Source organism: Lethenteron reissneri, chromosome 20 (assembly GCF_015708825.2).
Source record: "Lethenteron reissneri isolate LAM-NWPU_2019-01 chromosome 20, ASM1570882v1, whole genome shotgun sequence".
NCBI lineage: Eukaryota > Metazoa > Chordata > Hyperoartia > Petromyzontiformes > Petromyzontidae > Lethenteron > Lethenteron reissneri.
The window spans coordinates 10,267,301-10,283,899 of NC_083798.1; the positions used below are offsets into that span (position 1 = coordinate 10,267,301).

At 55.7% G+C, this 16,599-nt stretch overlaps 1 protein-coding gene across 1 annotated transcript; it reads right to left on the reverse strand.

Moving 5' to 3' along the window:
• Positions 1-7,128: 7,128 nt before the first annotated feature.
• Positions 7,129-15,966, reverse strand: LOC133344517 (TGF-beta receptor type-1-like). Its single transcript, XM_061554493.1, has 8 exons — positions 15,705-15,966; positions 13,453-13,725; positions 11,516-11,746; positions 10,795-10,962; positions 10,262-10,418; positions 9,752-9,876; positions 9,154-9,284; positions 7,129-7,599 (listed from the first exon to the last, which is right to left on the reverse strand). Exons 1-8 carry the CDS (start codon positions 15,964-15,966, stop codon positions 7,486-7,488), a joined length of 1,461 nt encoding a protein of 486 aa, XP_061410477.1. The 3' UTR covers positions 7,129-7,485.
• Between the last annotated feature and the right edge of the window lie 633 nt (positions 15,967-16,599).

Here is a 16,599-nt window from a genome sequence, read left to right on the forward strand (position 1 = left end):
GCACCTCCGGTTGGCTACGTCGGGTGCGAAACGAGTTCAACGTGCATGTATGCATCGAGAAGTGGCCAGGTGACAGAGCTGGCAACGCGGAGTCCTTGGGTTCGACTCCAACTAATAATCGTCTCTGATGAAACGAAGTTCTAAAGTGCAGTGGCCTCGACCCAATTAACAATCAATGTCTGTTAAGAACAATTTTTTAAAAAATGTGCTATTGTGCTTAAATTGGATGAAATCCAGATTTGAGAATTAAACATTTTCCTCTCGACTGTTGCGCGGTGAAGAGGAAAATTTCTGCCCGAGTCAATTGTATCGGGTCACGTTAAGGGCTGAACCCGGCGCACCTTGAGTTGCACTGCATGGGAGTTAGTTTCGTGATATCTGCTTCTGTCAGGCGCGTGCTGGATGTGAGTCCCGCTCGCACTGGGTGGGATTGTTGTTTTGGCCAGGGGGGTTATGTCGAGGCAGCCGCTGGCTGTAGTTTTCTGAGTGAATTGCGATTGCTTTGCTCCCAGAGTATAATTTATTCCACATCCTCCCCCCCCTCCAGGAGGACAAATTGCTAAGCGCATGCCGGTCTAGTGATGGGAACACGAATACACCTTGTGTTCTGCAGGAAATTGAGCCAAATGAATTGTATCATAATTGCACAGCGGATGGAGAAACACAATATTCAGTCAGCGATTGTTGTTTCTTTCTTCTTCTTCTCAAATGAGCATCGAGGCACTGCTCATCTCCCGTTTACAGCCCGGAGCCACGTGGTAGAAATTCTATATATATTTTTTCATCACGGAGGCACGACTCTCCATGAGAGGCAACCGCTGTTGACCTCCCTGCACAAGTGCTGCTTCTTTTGTCTACCTGGACGGATGAGGGCTGAGTAAACCCACAACCAAGATTTGAATTCGCAAACCTTTCGATTGCTCGCTCGCTCTGCCGCCGAGTGGCCGTAAGAGGTTGAGACCACGGAGGATTGGAAGTGCCCTCGTGCAAGGGATCTCAGGAGGCAGGTTGATGCGGTCCGCTCCGCGGTCTGGGACTCACCGTGACCACAGAGTGGCGCGAGGGAGCTTGAAGGCAGGGCTCTGTGTTGAGGCGCTGCTTCTTCGTGTTGCTTGCGTGCTACGATTCCGTCCATCTGGATAACTGTGTGTTTAAATTTCGATTTATATAGTACGGGGTAGACCCGTGTGATGTAAGAGAAAAAAGTTTAGCTGGAGGCATATTATATTTTTTGCGACATAGAATTGTAATGTATGACTTACTGTTAGTAGCTCAGCTTATTGGAGAGTATATTTAGTATATTGATGATACTGATGTAGTTTATATTTTAGTTTTTTACGTGGTGGTTTAGCTGCTGCAGCTCCATACTATTAACATTCCTTCCCTTTATTAATGCTAACCCCACTCCCTCCCTTTGTTGCTGCTAATCCTGCATAATGCACGGGCATATTATGACTTTGAAACCCCCCGCCCACCTCCTACGCATTCCACAAGTAATGTAGTGACTAATCCCATATCTGCATTTCCCATAAATATGCTAAATTCATCTTGATATGCAAATTCCTTTGTCAAGGCGCTCTTCCCCCTCCAACCCAGCTTAAATATTCGCTGCCAAGCGTGGTGGTGTTCATTCAGACGCTGTTTTTCCGACAGACCTGTTCTTCACCTGAGGACGGCTGCTTGCGTTGTGGCCGAAACGTCGTGAGAATTATTTTATTATGTTTTATTTTTATTATTTAATTATTTCCCTTCTACGTGACTTTACCGAAAGAACCAAGAAGATGAATCCCTGCAGTCACGAAAGCATTCAATCGAAATTTAGTGTTACACGTTGTTTTTAAACTGAAAAAGATTATTAGTCTAAGAGATTGGTGGGGTGGGGGGGGTAGTAGACGATGGTGGGAGGAGGAGGAATTTCCACATTGGGGCAGTACGAGAAAATAATAAAACAGAAGCGAGGTGACCTGCAGTGTGGCGAGTGGATGGGTGAGTGGAGTGGAGCGAGCGAGCGGGTCGGTGTGAGATAGTACATGCGTGAGTGGTGTGGCCTGCCGTGTGGTGAGTGGGCGGATTCGTGAGATCGAGTCTATTGTTGTAACCTGAAGTGTGATGAGTGTGTGAGTGTGCTAGGGAACACAGTTGGTGCATCTGCCAGTCATCTCAGTCATACGACCCATGGTACCCGTTCCGTGACCTCCTGCCAGCGGGCCTTCGACACTTCACGTGGCCTCAGAATGCACCGAGCATGCCCCACGTGCCGTGTAGACGTCAATGCCACTTGGCGGTTGTCGTTGTGACCTGGATTGTGATGAGTGGTTGAATGGGTAAGTGGGCGAGTGGGTGATGGTGTTGTATGTGTAAGCCGTGGTTGAGTAGGTGAGTGAGTGTGTCGCTGTGACCTGCATTGTGATGAGTGGGTGAGTAGGCGAGTGTCTTGTTGTGACTGGCAGTGTTGATGAATGTGTGAGTGGTTGACTGGTTGAGTGGGTGAGCGAGTTTGTCGTTGTGACCTGACGTGTGGTTGGTTGGTGGTGGTTGGTGGTAATTGAACACAGCGTGGATGGGTCTCGTGGACCGAGACCTCCGCATCTATCCGCACGCGCACCACAGAGGCCAGCCAGCCCGCGCCTTTCGTCAACTGGGGGAGCGCACCGCGCGCGTCGAGGAGAGTCCAAGTGAGCCCAGAGTTTGTTCATTTGTCGCTTCAAACTGCCGCAGCAGGCGCCATTATTTACATCGTGTCGAGCGTTAATTGGCAACGCAGCGGAATGGGGTAAACGCGATCTCGTGGATAATTAGCCGAGCTCATTTAAGTTAATCATTTCATGAATTAAAACAGAAGAGACAAAAATTCCATGCTCCCGAGTTGCCGGGCCAACGCCGTGTCCTCAACGTACGGGGGATGACGGAAGGGGACATTTAAAGCGATCATAATCACCACTGCCATTACCGCCGGACACAGAGTGTGGGGGGGGTAGCGGGTGCAGTGAGCTTAGTGTGCAGCCGATGTATGCACCGTGTGCACGTTGAAGTTATTTCGCACCGTACGTAGCCAACCGTGCTAATCGGAGGGGCAGGGCTGGGGGAGGACAACGAGCTAACCATAAAACAAGCGGTGCTAAAGAAATGCATTTTTCAATCTGGGCGATTTTAAAGCGCTTTGCGCCAGTGGCTTCCTAATATCGGAAGAGTGTTCCAGACGGCCGCAGATACGCAGTTGCAGGCAGAGCGGCGAGTTGAAGGGTGTCGTCGTCGAGATGAATGCAGTACATTCAGGTTGAAGATCTGCGCAGCATTCGCGGTCTCGACGTGCGATGAAGTCCACTCCAAGCAGTGGATATTGCACTGACTGGCAGCGTAGAGGGTTATGGGGGGTCACCACTAAAACTGCGTGTGTCGCGTTGCCTCATCACTGTTCACGGATTAGCGTCAGCGGCATGGTTATCAACATCATCTGTTCAGTACAACTGTCTAGCCCTAGGGGTTGGCAACCAAAATACGAGGCAGCTTTTTTTTATTCGGTACAACAACCAAAAAAACCCTGAATATTTCAAGAGCTACAATGAGTGCGAACCAGTAGTGGAAATGGAGCCGGAACGCCGTGGTGGGAGTGAAAATGCGAACCATGTGACTGCGTTCCAGAAGGAATCAAGGATTTATCATTTGTTTGACTCACAGATAGACGCCTAGACTAACAGCGAGACCCACAGACACGCACAGAAACCGACAGACACGCACAGAAACCGACAGACACGCTAAGAGACCCACAGACACGCACAGAAACCGACAGACACGCTAAGAGACCCACAGACACGCACAGAAACCGACAGACACGCACAGAAACCGACAGACACGCTAAGAGACCCACAGACACGCACAGAAACCGACAGACACGCACAGAAACCGACAGACACACACAGAAACCGACAGACACGCACAGAAACCGACAGACACGCACAGAAACCGACAGACACGCATAGAGACCCACAGACACGCACAGAAACCGACAGACACGCACAGAAACCGACAGACACGCACAGAACCTGACAGACACGCATAGAGACCACATACGGAGCGAAGCTCCTTCTCTTCGTCAGATCTCGTCGGGGGAATCATTTTTGACTTCCCCAGTAATTTCTTCCAATCTCCAGCCCTGATGTGAATACCAGACTGCCCTTAATAGACGCCGCCACGAAGGAGTCCTGGAATAGCCGCATTCCCAGGGCTCGGCAGCAGCAGCGCGCCAACCCCTGGGTCGAGCCGCTACCACCGACACCAACATCATCATCAACAGCAGTAGCTACCACTGCGATCAGTAGTAGCTGCTGCTGCTGCTGATGCAATCAGTGGTAGCTGCTGCTGATGATGATGTGATCAGTGGAAGTTGCTGCTGCTGATGATGCTGATGATGCGATCAGTGGTAGCTGCTGCTGCTGATGATGATGATGATGATGCGATCAGTGGTAGCTGCTGCTGCTGCTGATGATGATGATGATGCGATCAGTGGTAGCTGCTGCTGCTGATGATGTGATCAGTGGTAGCTGCTGCTGCTGATGTGATCAGTGGTAGCTGCTGCTGCTGATGCTGATGTGATCAGTGGTAGCTGCTGAGCCGTGTGGGTGCGCGAGTCGCGCGCCCTCGCTGGGAGTTCTCCACCGCGGAGCGAGAACTCCGCCAAGTCGGGGTCGACGTTTCGGGTTCGCTGGATCGAGGCGCGTGAACGTTTCGCCGCGTCGCCGACGTCGAAACGTTTCTCTGCTGAGACCCCAGAGCTGTGACTCGTCACGCGCTGTATTCTTGCGCGTGAGGACAGCGGCAGGGATTGTTCAGGCGCCAGATGCCAATGTCGAGGTCTGTTTGGCCACGACGAGAAGGCTTCGCGAGAGAGAGAGTTCGTGTCGTTTTTTCTGTTCCTCCTCCGTCGAAGGAGCGCAGGCTACAGTGGGTCTACTGTGTGGTCCGTGGTGTGTAGGTTGCATGGCCACAATCAAGGCACTGTGGGTTGTCCTTAATTTTCCATCTATGCAGGGATGTGCATTCTGATTAACAGTGGCGAGCTGATTATGATAATTGTCTCTAATTAGATAAAATCCGTCACGTGCGGGATGATTTTACACAAATTGATTAACCGCATCCTAAATAAATGTATTCATAAAAAAACACATGATAACATACTGTACATACTTGTCCTTGAATCTGCCGATGTTTTTTCGAGTCGTACCAACTTGCCGTTTGGTACGACGTCCGACGTTTCGCTCCACGTGCTTGACTGGCGGCCTTCTTCGTGGACTGAATTAGAGGGTCTCCTACTCACCGTAGAAGCTTGTGCAGTCAGCGGCACGTGGAGCGAAACGTCGGACACGCAACCGAATCACACGATGGTACAACCCGAAAACACGTGGCGTGTTGACCCTCGTAGCGATGACAGATATATATTTTTCTTCGTCAAGGACGCAAACATTTTGCTTCTGTCCAATCGATTTCTCCAAACACGCGATCGTCAGAAAAATAGCCTCGGCATACGAAACAAACATCGGGATCCCGGTGAGAATCACCTCCGGCGAAGCAGCCGGGGCTTAAGGGACACCGCGACCAGAGCTGTCCCTGGGGTAACGCGAATTCGGAGTCGACCGCCTCGGGCCCCGCGCTTTGGTGAGGGGGGGCGCGCTTTGACGTTACCGTGTGAGATGTGTGGGATTCACGGCCCTGACCGTGATGTATTCCCACGGGGCCCCGGGTTTACACTCGGCGAGCTCCTTCAGAGAGATGCACAGATCATCCACTAACACCAAGCGCGCCGCCAGGTTGATTACATTCATCAAGGTGGCTTGCTGATAAGTGCCGAGAGCACAAAACCGGCCCGTGTGCTCTGACGCACGATAAACGGATATAATTATGGTTTCATCGGCCGCAAACGTAGTTTTTATTTCCCCCCACCCCAACCCACTCGCTCCAGCGATTTCATCCAAACATGCACAGCACAAACCTGCACTGATGAGCCAAGCACACAAAGTGTGATCCTCGCTACTAAGGCTTCGTGAATTACACTTCGTAAGTTATTGCCGTTCCCGGCCACGCGGTCCGCTACAGTGCAGTGGACACAAAGACAAAGGTCCCCCGTGTAGCCTTACAGACTGTTGTGGCAAGTGCTGTTAGCGAGCAGCTATGAAGACCGTCACGGCACATAAGGGGGTGGCCATCACCACGCCCGACCGCCTTTGTCTCCCCAGTGGCGATATTTACACACCGCACCAGGTACTCATTTAAGGCTGAGTCGACCTAGGGGAGGCCCAAGACCGGTTCAGATAATCGCTATTACTGGTGTTGACCGTGAGAGGGAATAGAACTCGGGTCGCAAGCGTTCGTTGCGCAGGGCGCTAACCGCTCCACCACCGCTCCCCACAACACACACAGTGGACAAAACAAAGACACAGACACACCACGAGAGAAGAAAAAAGTGCCCCACGTAGCCTTTCACAGACTGCTGGGGCAAGTGCTGTTAGTGAGCGCCTACGAAGGCTGGCAACTGCACGCGGAGCGGGTGGTGGTGGCCAGGACCCCGCGCGCTCGGCCGCCTTGACGTTTGCCCGCACCGCGTCAGGTCCTCGTTCAAGGCTGAGCCGACCGCACACGAGGCTCCGAATAGGTTCAGCTACCATTCGTTATCCGTGGCCGGGAATCGAACTGGGGTCGCATGGGGTTTAGCGCATCGCGTGAACGACGACGACGTCACCGACTACCGCCCCCCCCCCCCCACCCCCCACTGTTGGGGCAGGTGCTGTTAGCGAGCACCTATTAAGGCCACCGCTCACCCACGTGGCACACTTTCAGTGCCGAAGGTTCACGAGCCACACGATGATGGCACACGCGACTGCAACACAAAGCAATGAAGGGAACACCTCGTTCCGTGCGTTCCGTTCATTCATTCATGGAGCGACGCGTCCCCCCCCCCACCCCCCGCAGCTGTTCTGCGAGACCTGCCCTTTCCCCGAGACCCTTCTGAGCGCTCTCACAGCCTTCGTCATCGCCATCGTTATGCAGGCGGGAAGTCCCCGTACCACTTTACCTATAGGAGTCCATAAGAGGTGTTAGGACAGGGGTATGGGGACTTCCCGCCCGCCCGCCCCGTGATGGTCTAGCGCCCGGGTCCCCGCTGATGCCCACGCCGTGGGTTCGTCTCCTGCCAAAGGTCACCAAAGGTCACCAAAGGTCACCTTCCACAGCGTTCCCGCTCCGAGAAGCCTCTGCCGGGGTCAGATCTAGTCGGGTCGGCGTCACCCGACACGGAGAGAAGTCGTTGGATCGGGTCAGGTCGAGGTGCCAGATCGGGTCGAGCCGAGTTGGGGCCCCAGGCCAGGTTGGGCGAGGTCGGGCCCAGCCCAGCACGGGTCGGGCCCAGCTCCGGCACGGGTCGGGACCAGCCCGGCACGGGTCGGGCCCAGCCCGGCACGGGTCGGGGATCGCCGTGGTGGCGCCGTGGCCGTGCTACGTCTGCTGCTCGAGGTGCGAGAGCGACTTCTTGACTCGCAGCGCCGTGAGCCGCGCCGCCGCGTTGCCGTACCAGCACTCGCACATGAGGCGGCCCATCGCCCTCAGCGCCTGCACGCAAAGACACAGATCCCCCGTGTAGCCTTGACAGACCGTCGGGGCAAGGGCTGCGAGCGAGCACCGACTGAGGCCGCGACTGGCGCTCGAAGAGGCGGTGGTGTCGTAGAAACCATCGCAGCGCACACAAAGACAAAGATCCCCCGCGTAGCCTTAGGATAATATTAGGGCGAGTGCTGTGAGCGAGCACCTATGAAGGCCGGCACGGTACACGAGGAGGTGGGTGTCCAGCATCACGCCCGACTGCCTTTGTCTCCCCAATGGCGATGTTTACACATCGCACCAGGTAGTTATTTGAGGCCGAGTCGACCTAGGGGAGGCCCAGGACCGGTTCAAATAATCGTCACAGGTGTTAGCCGTGAGCGGAAATCGAACTCGGGTCGAAAAAAAACGACCGCTAGTCACCACTAAATGGTGGCCACGTCACGACAGCGCTCGTGCCAGGCTATGTGCACTTTAAGGCCACTGAAGTGTCGAACGCCCACTGGCAGGAGGTCACGGAACGGGTACCATGGGCTGCTTGACTGAGATGACCGTCGGATGCACACCCACTGAATTCCCTCGTACATCCACGCACGGGACAGACCCAGATGCCGTGCGTGTGTCGACTGACATGTCTCGCTGGAGCACCGCGTAAACACATTTACACGCGTACACCCCACACATTCATAAACACACCGACATCACGGTGGGGGCGGGGGGGTTGGGCGAGGTGTGTGACCGGGGGTGACCTCAGCCTCCCGGCACGAATCTCTGCCCTCGCGAGCACGCTCATCGTTCACGCCGGGTCGCCGCCTCTCACGTCTCCTCTCTCTCTCTCGCTGCCTCAAATGGAGAGAGAGAAAAAAAAGCCGCTGGGCCGCCGCTTTTGATTGCAGCTGCAGAGTGCGATGCGAGCACTTACGGGCACCCGTGCATTATTCATTTGACGCTTAGCGATGGGGGAGGGAGAGGGAGGGGGGAGGCGGGATAGAGAAGAACGGCGAATTCCTTGAGAAGGGATCGATTAAAGGCGCGAGCGACGGAGGCGTCGTGAAGAATGGGTGACGTCGCGGCCGGCAGCGGCGCGCGAGTGCAGAGGGAGTCGGACTTGCTCGACTGCCTCTCCGTGCAGAGGTCACCTCTTGTCCCTGCAGCTGCTTAGAGCCTCGCTGCTTAGCCAGATCCACCACCCCCCCACCCCCGCGCACAGAGAGGAGCCGTCACCACCACCACGCCGTCACCACCACCACGCCGTCACCACCACCACGCCGTCACCACCACGCCGTCACCACCACGCCGTTACCACCACGCTGTTACCACCACGCTGTCACCACCATGCTGTTATCACCACGCCGTCACCACCACCACGCCGTCACCACCACCACGCCGTCACCACCACGCCGTCACCACCACGCCGTTATCACCACGCCGTTTCCACCATGCTGTTATCACCACGCCGTCACCACCACCACGCCGTCACCACCACCACGCTGTTATCACCACGCGCGTGCCGTGGGATCGAACTGCGACGGCGGTGCGCGGCTTTGACGCGGGTCCCCCACTCACCTCGGAGCTCTGCCAGCGGTTGGGGATGTTGGGCCGCAGCCTCTGGTCGCACACCGCGCGCCGCATGTCCTCCACCGACGGGTCCGGGGGCACCGCGTCGTGGTACGGCAACTGGTACTCCTCCGTGATCCCTGCGCGCACCCGGGGACCGGCGGCCACGAGGCAACGAGGAGGAACGAGAGACGTGCGGATCAGAAATCGGCGATCGCTGGCTGCGTAGATTCAAGGTTTGTGGAACGAATAGGGATCGTAGGATTATGAGTCAGAGACCAGGGAATGAGGCACAAGAGAAAAGGTGCCAGGAAAGAGAGAGAGCGGTCGGAGATTAGGAATACTGTGTTGGGGATCACGTCTGTATGTTGAACTTCTTTCACGTAGCCAACTATCATTCACGGCGGATCAGAAGTTAGCAAAAGGGAACCAGGGACAATGGATCAGGGATTTTAAAAAGACGGCCAGGAATCGGGTTGCAGGGATGAAAGAGCAGGCATCGCGAGTCAACGACCAGGCCATGAGAGCTGAGAGGTGCAGTGACTCGGGGTCGGGGTTGGGGGCGCTGCGAGTGACGCTGGGCAGGTTGGCACCACGGCGCCCTCACCACCACTGGAGCAGCGCCGCGCCATCTCCCAGAAGACGAGCCCCAGAGCGTAAATATCCGCGCGCTTGAACGAGTCGAAGTGCCACGCGTTGATGGAGTCGGCGAGCACCTCGGGGGCCATGTACCTGCACGTGCGCACAAGGGGCGGAGCCGCTGTCGAGTCCTGGGCAGGCGGTGCAGCTGCTGACTACAGCCCCCCCCCCCCCCCGCTATGTCCCTCGCTCCCCACCCCTCCCCCGCCATACTTCACCACGATGGTCAGGGCAGGTTGGTGAAATTTCGGGGAGTGAAGCTGTCCTGGTTCTGATGATCACTCGTACACCGATGTTAACCGCTTGCTGAAAATCAAACTCAAGTGTTCGGGTTAGCAGTGCAAGTGCGTTAACCACCAGACCACCGCTCCAGCCTAATTCGTCGTCGTCGTCGTCAGCCACGATCAATCCACCGCTGGATGGAAGGGCGAGCCGTCGAGGGAGGTCGAACCGCGCATGCCGCGCCGCCGGCGCTCACCGCTTGGTGCCGGTGCGGCTGCTGGGCGCGATGTCGATGGAGTCCGAGGCGGAGTCGTGGCGCACGGCGAGGCCCAGGTCCGCGATGCAGCACGTGCGGTTGCGCTTCACCAGGATGTTCTTGGACTTGAGGTCACGGTGCGCGATCGCCGGCTTGCCTGGTTGGGTGACCAGCAGGCGGAGGCGACTGCGTGAGTCACCGAGTGGCGACGCGCGACGCGACGGACGGAGAAAGCGACAATGGTGACCGACAAACCAGCGGATGGCGCCGCGGGGTTACAGAGAGAGCCGTAAGGTGACAGAGAGAGCCACGGGGTGACAGAGAGAGCCACGGAGTGACAGAGCCGCAGGATGACAGAGATCCACAGATGGTTTCACAGAGCAATCGACAGAGTGATTAAGCGACACTGTTAGAGACAGAGCACGATGAGAGTGGCACAGCACGCCTGCTATGGCGAGGATGGTGTTGCGAGCCTTGTGCGCTGAGCCTCGCCCGATGACTCCGGTGTGGCGAGCGTGGAGGAGGCAGCTCACCCTGCGTGCCCACGATCTCCATGTGCAGATGCGCCAGGCCGCTGGCTGCCGACTGGGCGAGCGCGATGACCTCCCTCTCGGTCACCGTGGTGCGGTTCAGGAAGTCGAACAGGGAGCCCAGCTCGTGGTAGTCGGACACGAGCCACAGCTGCGTCCACGTGCCGTTGTCTGCGAGCAGGTGGACACGGACAGCTGTGCGAGCGTGGCGCCGTAGGTTGCGCCTCTTTAAAGCCGGGGTCACGACACCGCGCCGCGTCATCGCGGTTGTGCTGTGCGGCTCTCCGGTGCGCGTTCGCGTTGTGCCCCACGGCGGGGGGGGGGGGGATTTATTTGTTTAAAGATATTATTCGTTTCAGCAGCAAAGTCGCCCCAGTTAGTTGCAACCGTGGTGACCATAGGTCAGCGATACACACGGCGAGTGTCGGTCGCGTCCGTGTTGAACTTCTGTCGCACCGTACGTAGCCGCCCGTGCTAATCGGAGGTGCGGGGGAAGGGAAACGAAAGGCACTTTACGTGTTACAGGAATAGAGAACGGGTCTAAAGGGGGACAAATGTAATTTAACGAAGGGGACGGGGGGGGGGGGAAGGGTGGGGGGGCATGTGGCTGCAGTGCCATCGTCAGATTGTTTATCAGACGGAAGCAGCGGCGGCTCGTGACTTGGTTCCGTTTCGTTGGTGGGGGCGCTGTAGGCGGCGGGGCTCGGGGCGCCGCGCCCGATACCTTTGTTGTCGGCGGCGATGAATCCCAGGATGTGCTCGTGGCGCAGCATCATGGTCTGGTAGATCTCCGTCTCGCGGAACCACGAGCGCTCGTCCCTGGACGAGAAGATCTTGACGGCCACGTGCTCGCCGCTCCACACGCCGCGCCACACCTCGCCGAAGCGGCCCTTGCCGATGGCCTCCTGCAGCACGATGGTGCGCGCGATGGTGCGCTGCACCAGCAGCGGCAGGCCTGCCACGGGCACGGGGTCACCCAGCGGGGTCAAGCCAGCAGGTCACCCACGGGTCACCCACGGGTCACCCAGCAGGTCACCCAGCGGGTCACCCAGCGGGGTCAACCCCACGTCACGCAGCGGCTCAGCCAGCGGGTCAACCACGAATCACCCAGCGAGGTCCACCCCGCGGCGCAGTGGACAGACATCCATCCAACCTCACCCTCCTTCACCCTCTTCTTGTCGTGTACGGGTTGCATGGGGAAGTTGATCAGTAATGTGCATATGTTGATGTCAAGGTTGATAGGTGAGCCCGTGCGTGGCTTCAGGGTTAGACCCACAGACTCACATAAAGAACGCACATACTCACATAGAGAACTCATTGGCTCACATAGAGAACACATATACTAATCACGTAGATAACCCATAGACTCACATAGAGACAATACGTGAATATAGAGACCCATCAACCCACATAGAGACCCATAGACTCACATAGAGACGCACAGATAAGCGGCGTGGCTGCGTGGCCCACAGTGTTAGAGAAACACTCAGGTCTCCGGGCACTAAAAATAGCAATGATTTGCAGCAATGGATTATTGAACCTATCTGTGCGGAGTTGTAACTGTTATCCCCGAATGCACGTAGAGTTACTTTGGTTAGTCCGGTTTCCTCGCGCGTGTGAAATCGATTCGACCCAACGCCTTAATCAGTGTAGGATCCAGGTTTAATCACTCAGGGGTGGCTCACACCACAATCCGAACCCAGCATCTCAGCGGCGCCGGCTCAGATAACTGTGAACCACGGCCATCGTGACCAGACTCGCTTGAAAGAGAACTGCACAGCGTGAGCAGTCATCTGAAGAAGCCTCCTCCGACTCTCGTCTTCCACAGAGCCGGTCTCACGTTGTTTGTTTTATTTGGTGCAACACCGCGCTCCGTCCGCCAGGTGACGCCACCACTCGCTGCTGCGACGTGCACGTGGTGAAGCAAACGTCATCGTCGTCATGCTTCTCCGACCGTCGTTTATTTGGCCAGAGCGGAGAGCCTCACGGAGAAGGGAAATCCGAGCAGACCGTCCCCCATGCGATAATGGGTCAAAGTAAATACGCAAGCTCCACTCTATCTCCCCGCGCAACAACACGTATCATCATTTGAGTTCAACTCAGCCTAATTATCGGATTTCCGGACCAATGATAATATCAAGCAGCGTTTGTTAACGCTCTGGACCGGTTTCGACCGCCTGGGTCCCATCAGCAGTGTCGGGCTTGTTAAACAAATGTAGCCAGACGACCAGATGGTACGACTACTCCTACTTAATCTTTTTCAGGTAAGGCCCACTCAGCTACATGACCCTTTTTCCAGAAGCGACCTGGCCACAAATGATATCTCAACAAAGTGGCTTATCACGTGGAAATTAATAGTAACCCAATACTCTAAACGCGCATTTCTAAATGTGGAAGGAAAAACCGGATGACCCGGAGAAAAATCTATGCCACCGCGGTGGAGAACACCCACACTCCAAATACACAGGCGTCGGGATCGAACCCACGACCTCCTGTGTACCAGACGAGGTAGTTCACATCTCGCCACCGCAGAGTAGGAGTGCGCCATACGGAATATGGGATCCCATTAGAATAGTAGGACGAGTAACGTTACAATCGTGGGCGCTTTGTGATGTGCCGTGTGAGGTTGCGGGGGGGGGGGGGGCGGTGCGGGGTGGGTACCAGATCCGGAGCCGGTCGTTCCCGAGTCGTAGAGGTCCCGGATGCTGACCCCGTCCAGGATGTACGCCTGGCCCAGGGACTGCTCCTTGTCGGCGCGGGCGCCGCGCTGCAGCCTGCCCACGGCGAGGGGCCCCTCGTGACGGCCCCAGCCCCGCAGCGCGCGGAGCCCCGCGGCCGAGAGGCACGCGAAGAGCGCCGCGAGCGCCGAGGCGGCCATCACTACGTGCATGTGGCCCCACAGCGGCGCCGGGCCCGGGGACTGAGTCGGGCCCACTGGGGGCACGCGGTTAGCATCAGCAGCAAAAGTGTCAGCATCATCATTAGCATCCGCAGCAGTATCAGCATCATCACTAGCATCAGCAGCAGCAACAATATCGGCATCACCAGTGTCATCAGCAGCAGTATCAGCGTCACCATTAGCATCATCAGTATCATCATCAGCAGCAACAGTATCGGCATCATCAGTATCAGCAGCAGTATCAGTGTCATCAGCAGCATCATCTTCAGCATCATCATCAGAAGCAGTATCAGCGTCATCATCAGCATCATCATCACCAGTATCATCGGCATCATCAGCAGCATCATCATCATCATGAGTATCATCAGCATCATCAGCAGCAGTATCAGCGTATCAATCACCATGTTGTAATCACAGTTATCGTCATCATCACGACAATGCCAATCTCCACTCCTTATGTATTTACTGTCATCATGATCATCATCACAGACGCGTTCATCGTCATCCTCATCATCTTCCTCATCCATCCATTATTTATTGGACATCATCAGGCACTAACATCATAAAAAAAAACATCAAATCATCATCCGGGCGCTCCGGATTCCTCCCACTCGTATAATAAACAAATCATCATTATTTGGCTGAAAACATAACTTCGAATAAACTCCCTAATAAATGTAATAATAATCGAGCCACTTTCATCCATCTCCATCGTGACCGTCATCCAGGGTGGTTCCCGATCTCACATCCGAGGGAGGCCTCATCCTCACAGAGGGCTCAGTGGGGCGGCCTCCAAAAACAAAAACACCTTTGGTGGCTTCATCGCCATCAAAGACAAACACCCCCCCCCCCCCCCCCCGCCGTATTGCTGTAACAGACTTCTTGGGGCAAGTGCTGTTAGCGAGCACCCATTTATTACCAGCGCCACTTCCTTCGCGATGTCGAGTCGCGCGCGCGTGTGATGTCTGTGTGCACGTTGCGCTTCCTTCGCACCGTACGTAGCCACCGTGCTGGTGGAGGCGCGTGAAAGCCCACAATGTTCCTCAACGCGACACATGATGACACAATGTGCCACATGATGACACAATGTGCCACATGATGACACAATGTGCCACATGATGACACAATGTGCCACATGATGACACAATGTGCCACATGATGACACAATGTGCCACATGATGACACAATGTGCCACATGATGACACAATGTGCCACATGATGACACAATGTGCCACATGATGACACAATGTGCCACATGATGACACAATGTGCCACATGATGACACAATGCGCCACATGATGACACAATGCGCCACATGATGACACAATGTGCCACATGATGACACAATGTGCCACATGATGACACAATGTGCCACATGATGACACAATGTGCCACATGATGACACAATGTGCCACATGATGACACAATGCGCAGCTTCAAAACAATGACCGCCACGCACTCGCAGCGGGCAGGCTGCGTGCATGCAGCCAGAGCTCGAGTACGTCTGCATATCTGTCTTTGATTTGTGTGTCTCTACATCTGTGTGTGTCTGTGTCTATACATCTGTGTGTGTGTCTGCGGCTATACATCTGTGTGTGTGTCTGTGGCTATACATCTGTGTGTGTCTGTGTCAATACGGCCTTCATAGCTGCTCGCTAACAGCACTTGCCCCAACAGAATGTTAAGGCTATACGGGTGATCTATGTCTATGTGAGAAGCGGTAGTGTAGTGGTTAGCACGCTGTGCTATGAACGCGAGTTCGATTCCCGCTCACCAGTCCTGGGCCTCCCCTAGGTCGACTCAGCCTCAAATGAGTACCTAGTGCGGTGTGTAAAAACAGCGGTGGTGCTGGCCACCCACCCCCACGTGTGCCGTGCCGGCCTTCGTAAGCGCTCGCTAACGGCACTTGCCTCCACAGTCTGTTGGGGCTGTACGGGGGATCTTTGTTTCTGTCTGCGTTCATGTGTGGGGAGCGGTGGCGCAGTGGGTGGGCACGACTGCCCGCTCAGCTCACCGCTGCTGGCGGGCGGGGCGATGTCCACGCTGTTGCAGAAGTCCGTGTCGCAGCAGAGCGTCTCGTAGAACTGCACGGAGCGCAGGCAGAAGAAGGGGCGGTGCGGGGGCTGCAGGTTGCGGAGCGAGACGCACACGCGCTCGTGCACCACGGAGCCGTTCTCCAGACGCGTGGCCGAGGCGAGGCACAGGCCGTCCGTGTCGCAGGTGTAGTTGGTGCGGGCGCAGCGCAGGCACACGCAGCGGAGAGCTGGGGGTGGCATGGCGGGGGGAGGCACGGGTGTGGGGAGGCTCAGAGGGGAGGCTTCGTTGTTGTTGTGATGCTAAGTGGTGGAAGTGGTGTTAACAAGATGGCAAAGATTGTGATGAGATCATGATGACGGTAATAATCCACGGGTGATACGATGCTTGATCATAATGGAGGTAACTGCCAGCGAAACGTCGGACTACCTAATTGGTGACAGTGTGTGGATCGTTTTCCAATTTAAAAAGTTACAATTTGACCACGTTTCTCCACGTGACAACTTTACTAATCGACTGCGTCGGGTGGAGGAGGCCGTGCCGCACGAATTTTACCTCCGCGGACTGACCAAAAAAATCAATAATGAATCATCATCCTCATAATTGCTATCATCAAATCACCGTCACCCTCATCACCCGTGGATTATTGGAGCCATCATGAGTTAATCGCGACCTTCGTTGATGTGCTGCTGCCACCACCACCACAACAATCATAACGACGCCCCTTAATCAACACGGGGAAGTTTGAGCACGCGGCAAGGGAAGTGGGCGGGGGGCATTTTGAAATTCGGATATTTGTCCAATCCAATTGGTGAGTGTCAGGTGTATGGGGGGGGGGTCTACTCCCTTCTAACCCCCCTCCTGCCCCCACCGCT

Excerpts from the sequence above, each read along its gene's own strand:
- LOC133344517 (XM_061554493.1), bottom strand. The coding sequence starts at position 15,966 with ATGCCACCCCCAGCTCTCCGCTGCGTGTGCCTGCGCTGCGCCCGCACC. Across the intron at positions 13,726-15,704 it reads CGCCCCGCCCGCCAGCAGCG|TGGGCCCGACTCAGTCCCCG; the intron begins GTGAGCTGAGCG and ends GCGTGCCCCCAG. Across the intron at positions 10,963-11,515 it reads CATCGCCGCCGACAACAAAG|ACAACGGCACGTGGACGCAG; the intron begins GTATCGGGCGCG and ends ACCTGCTCGCAG.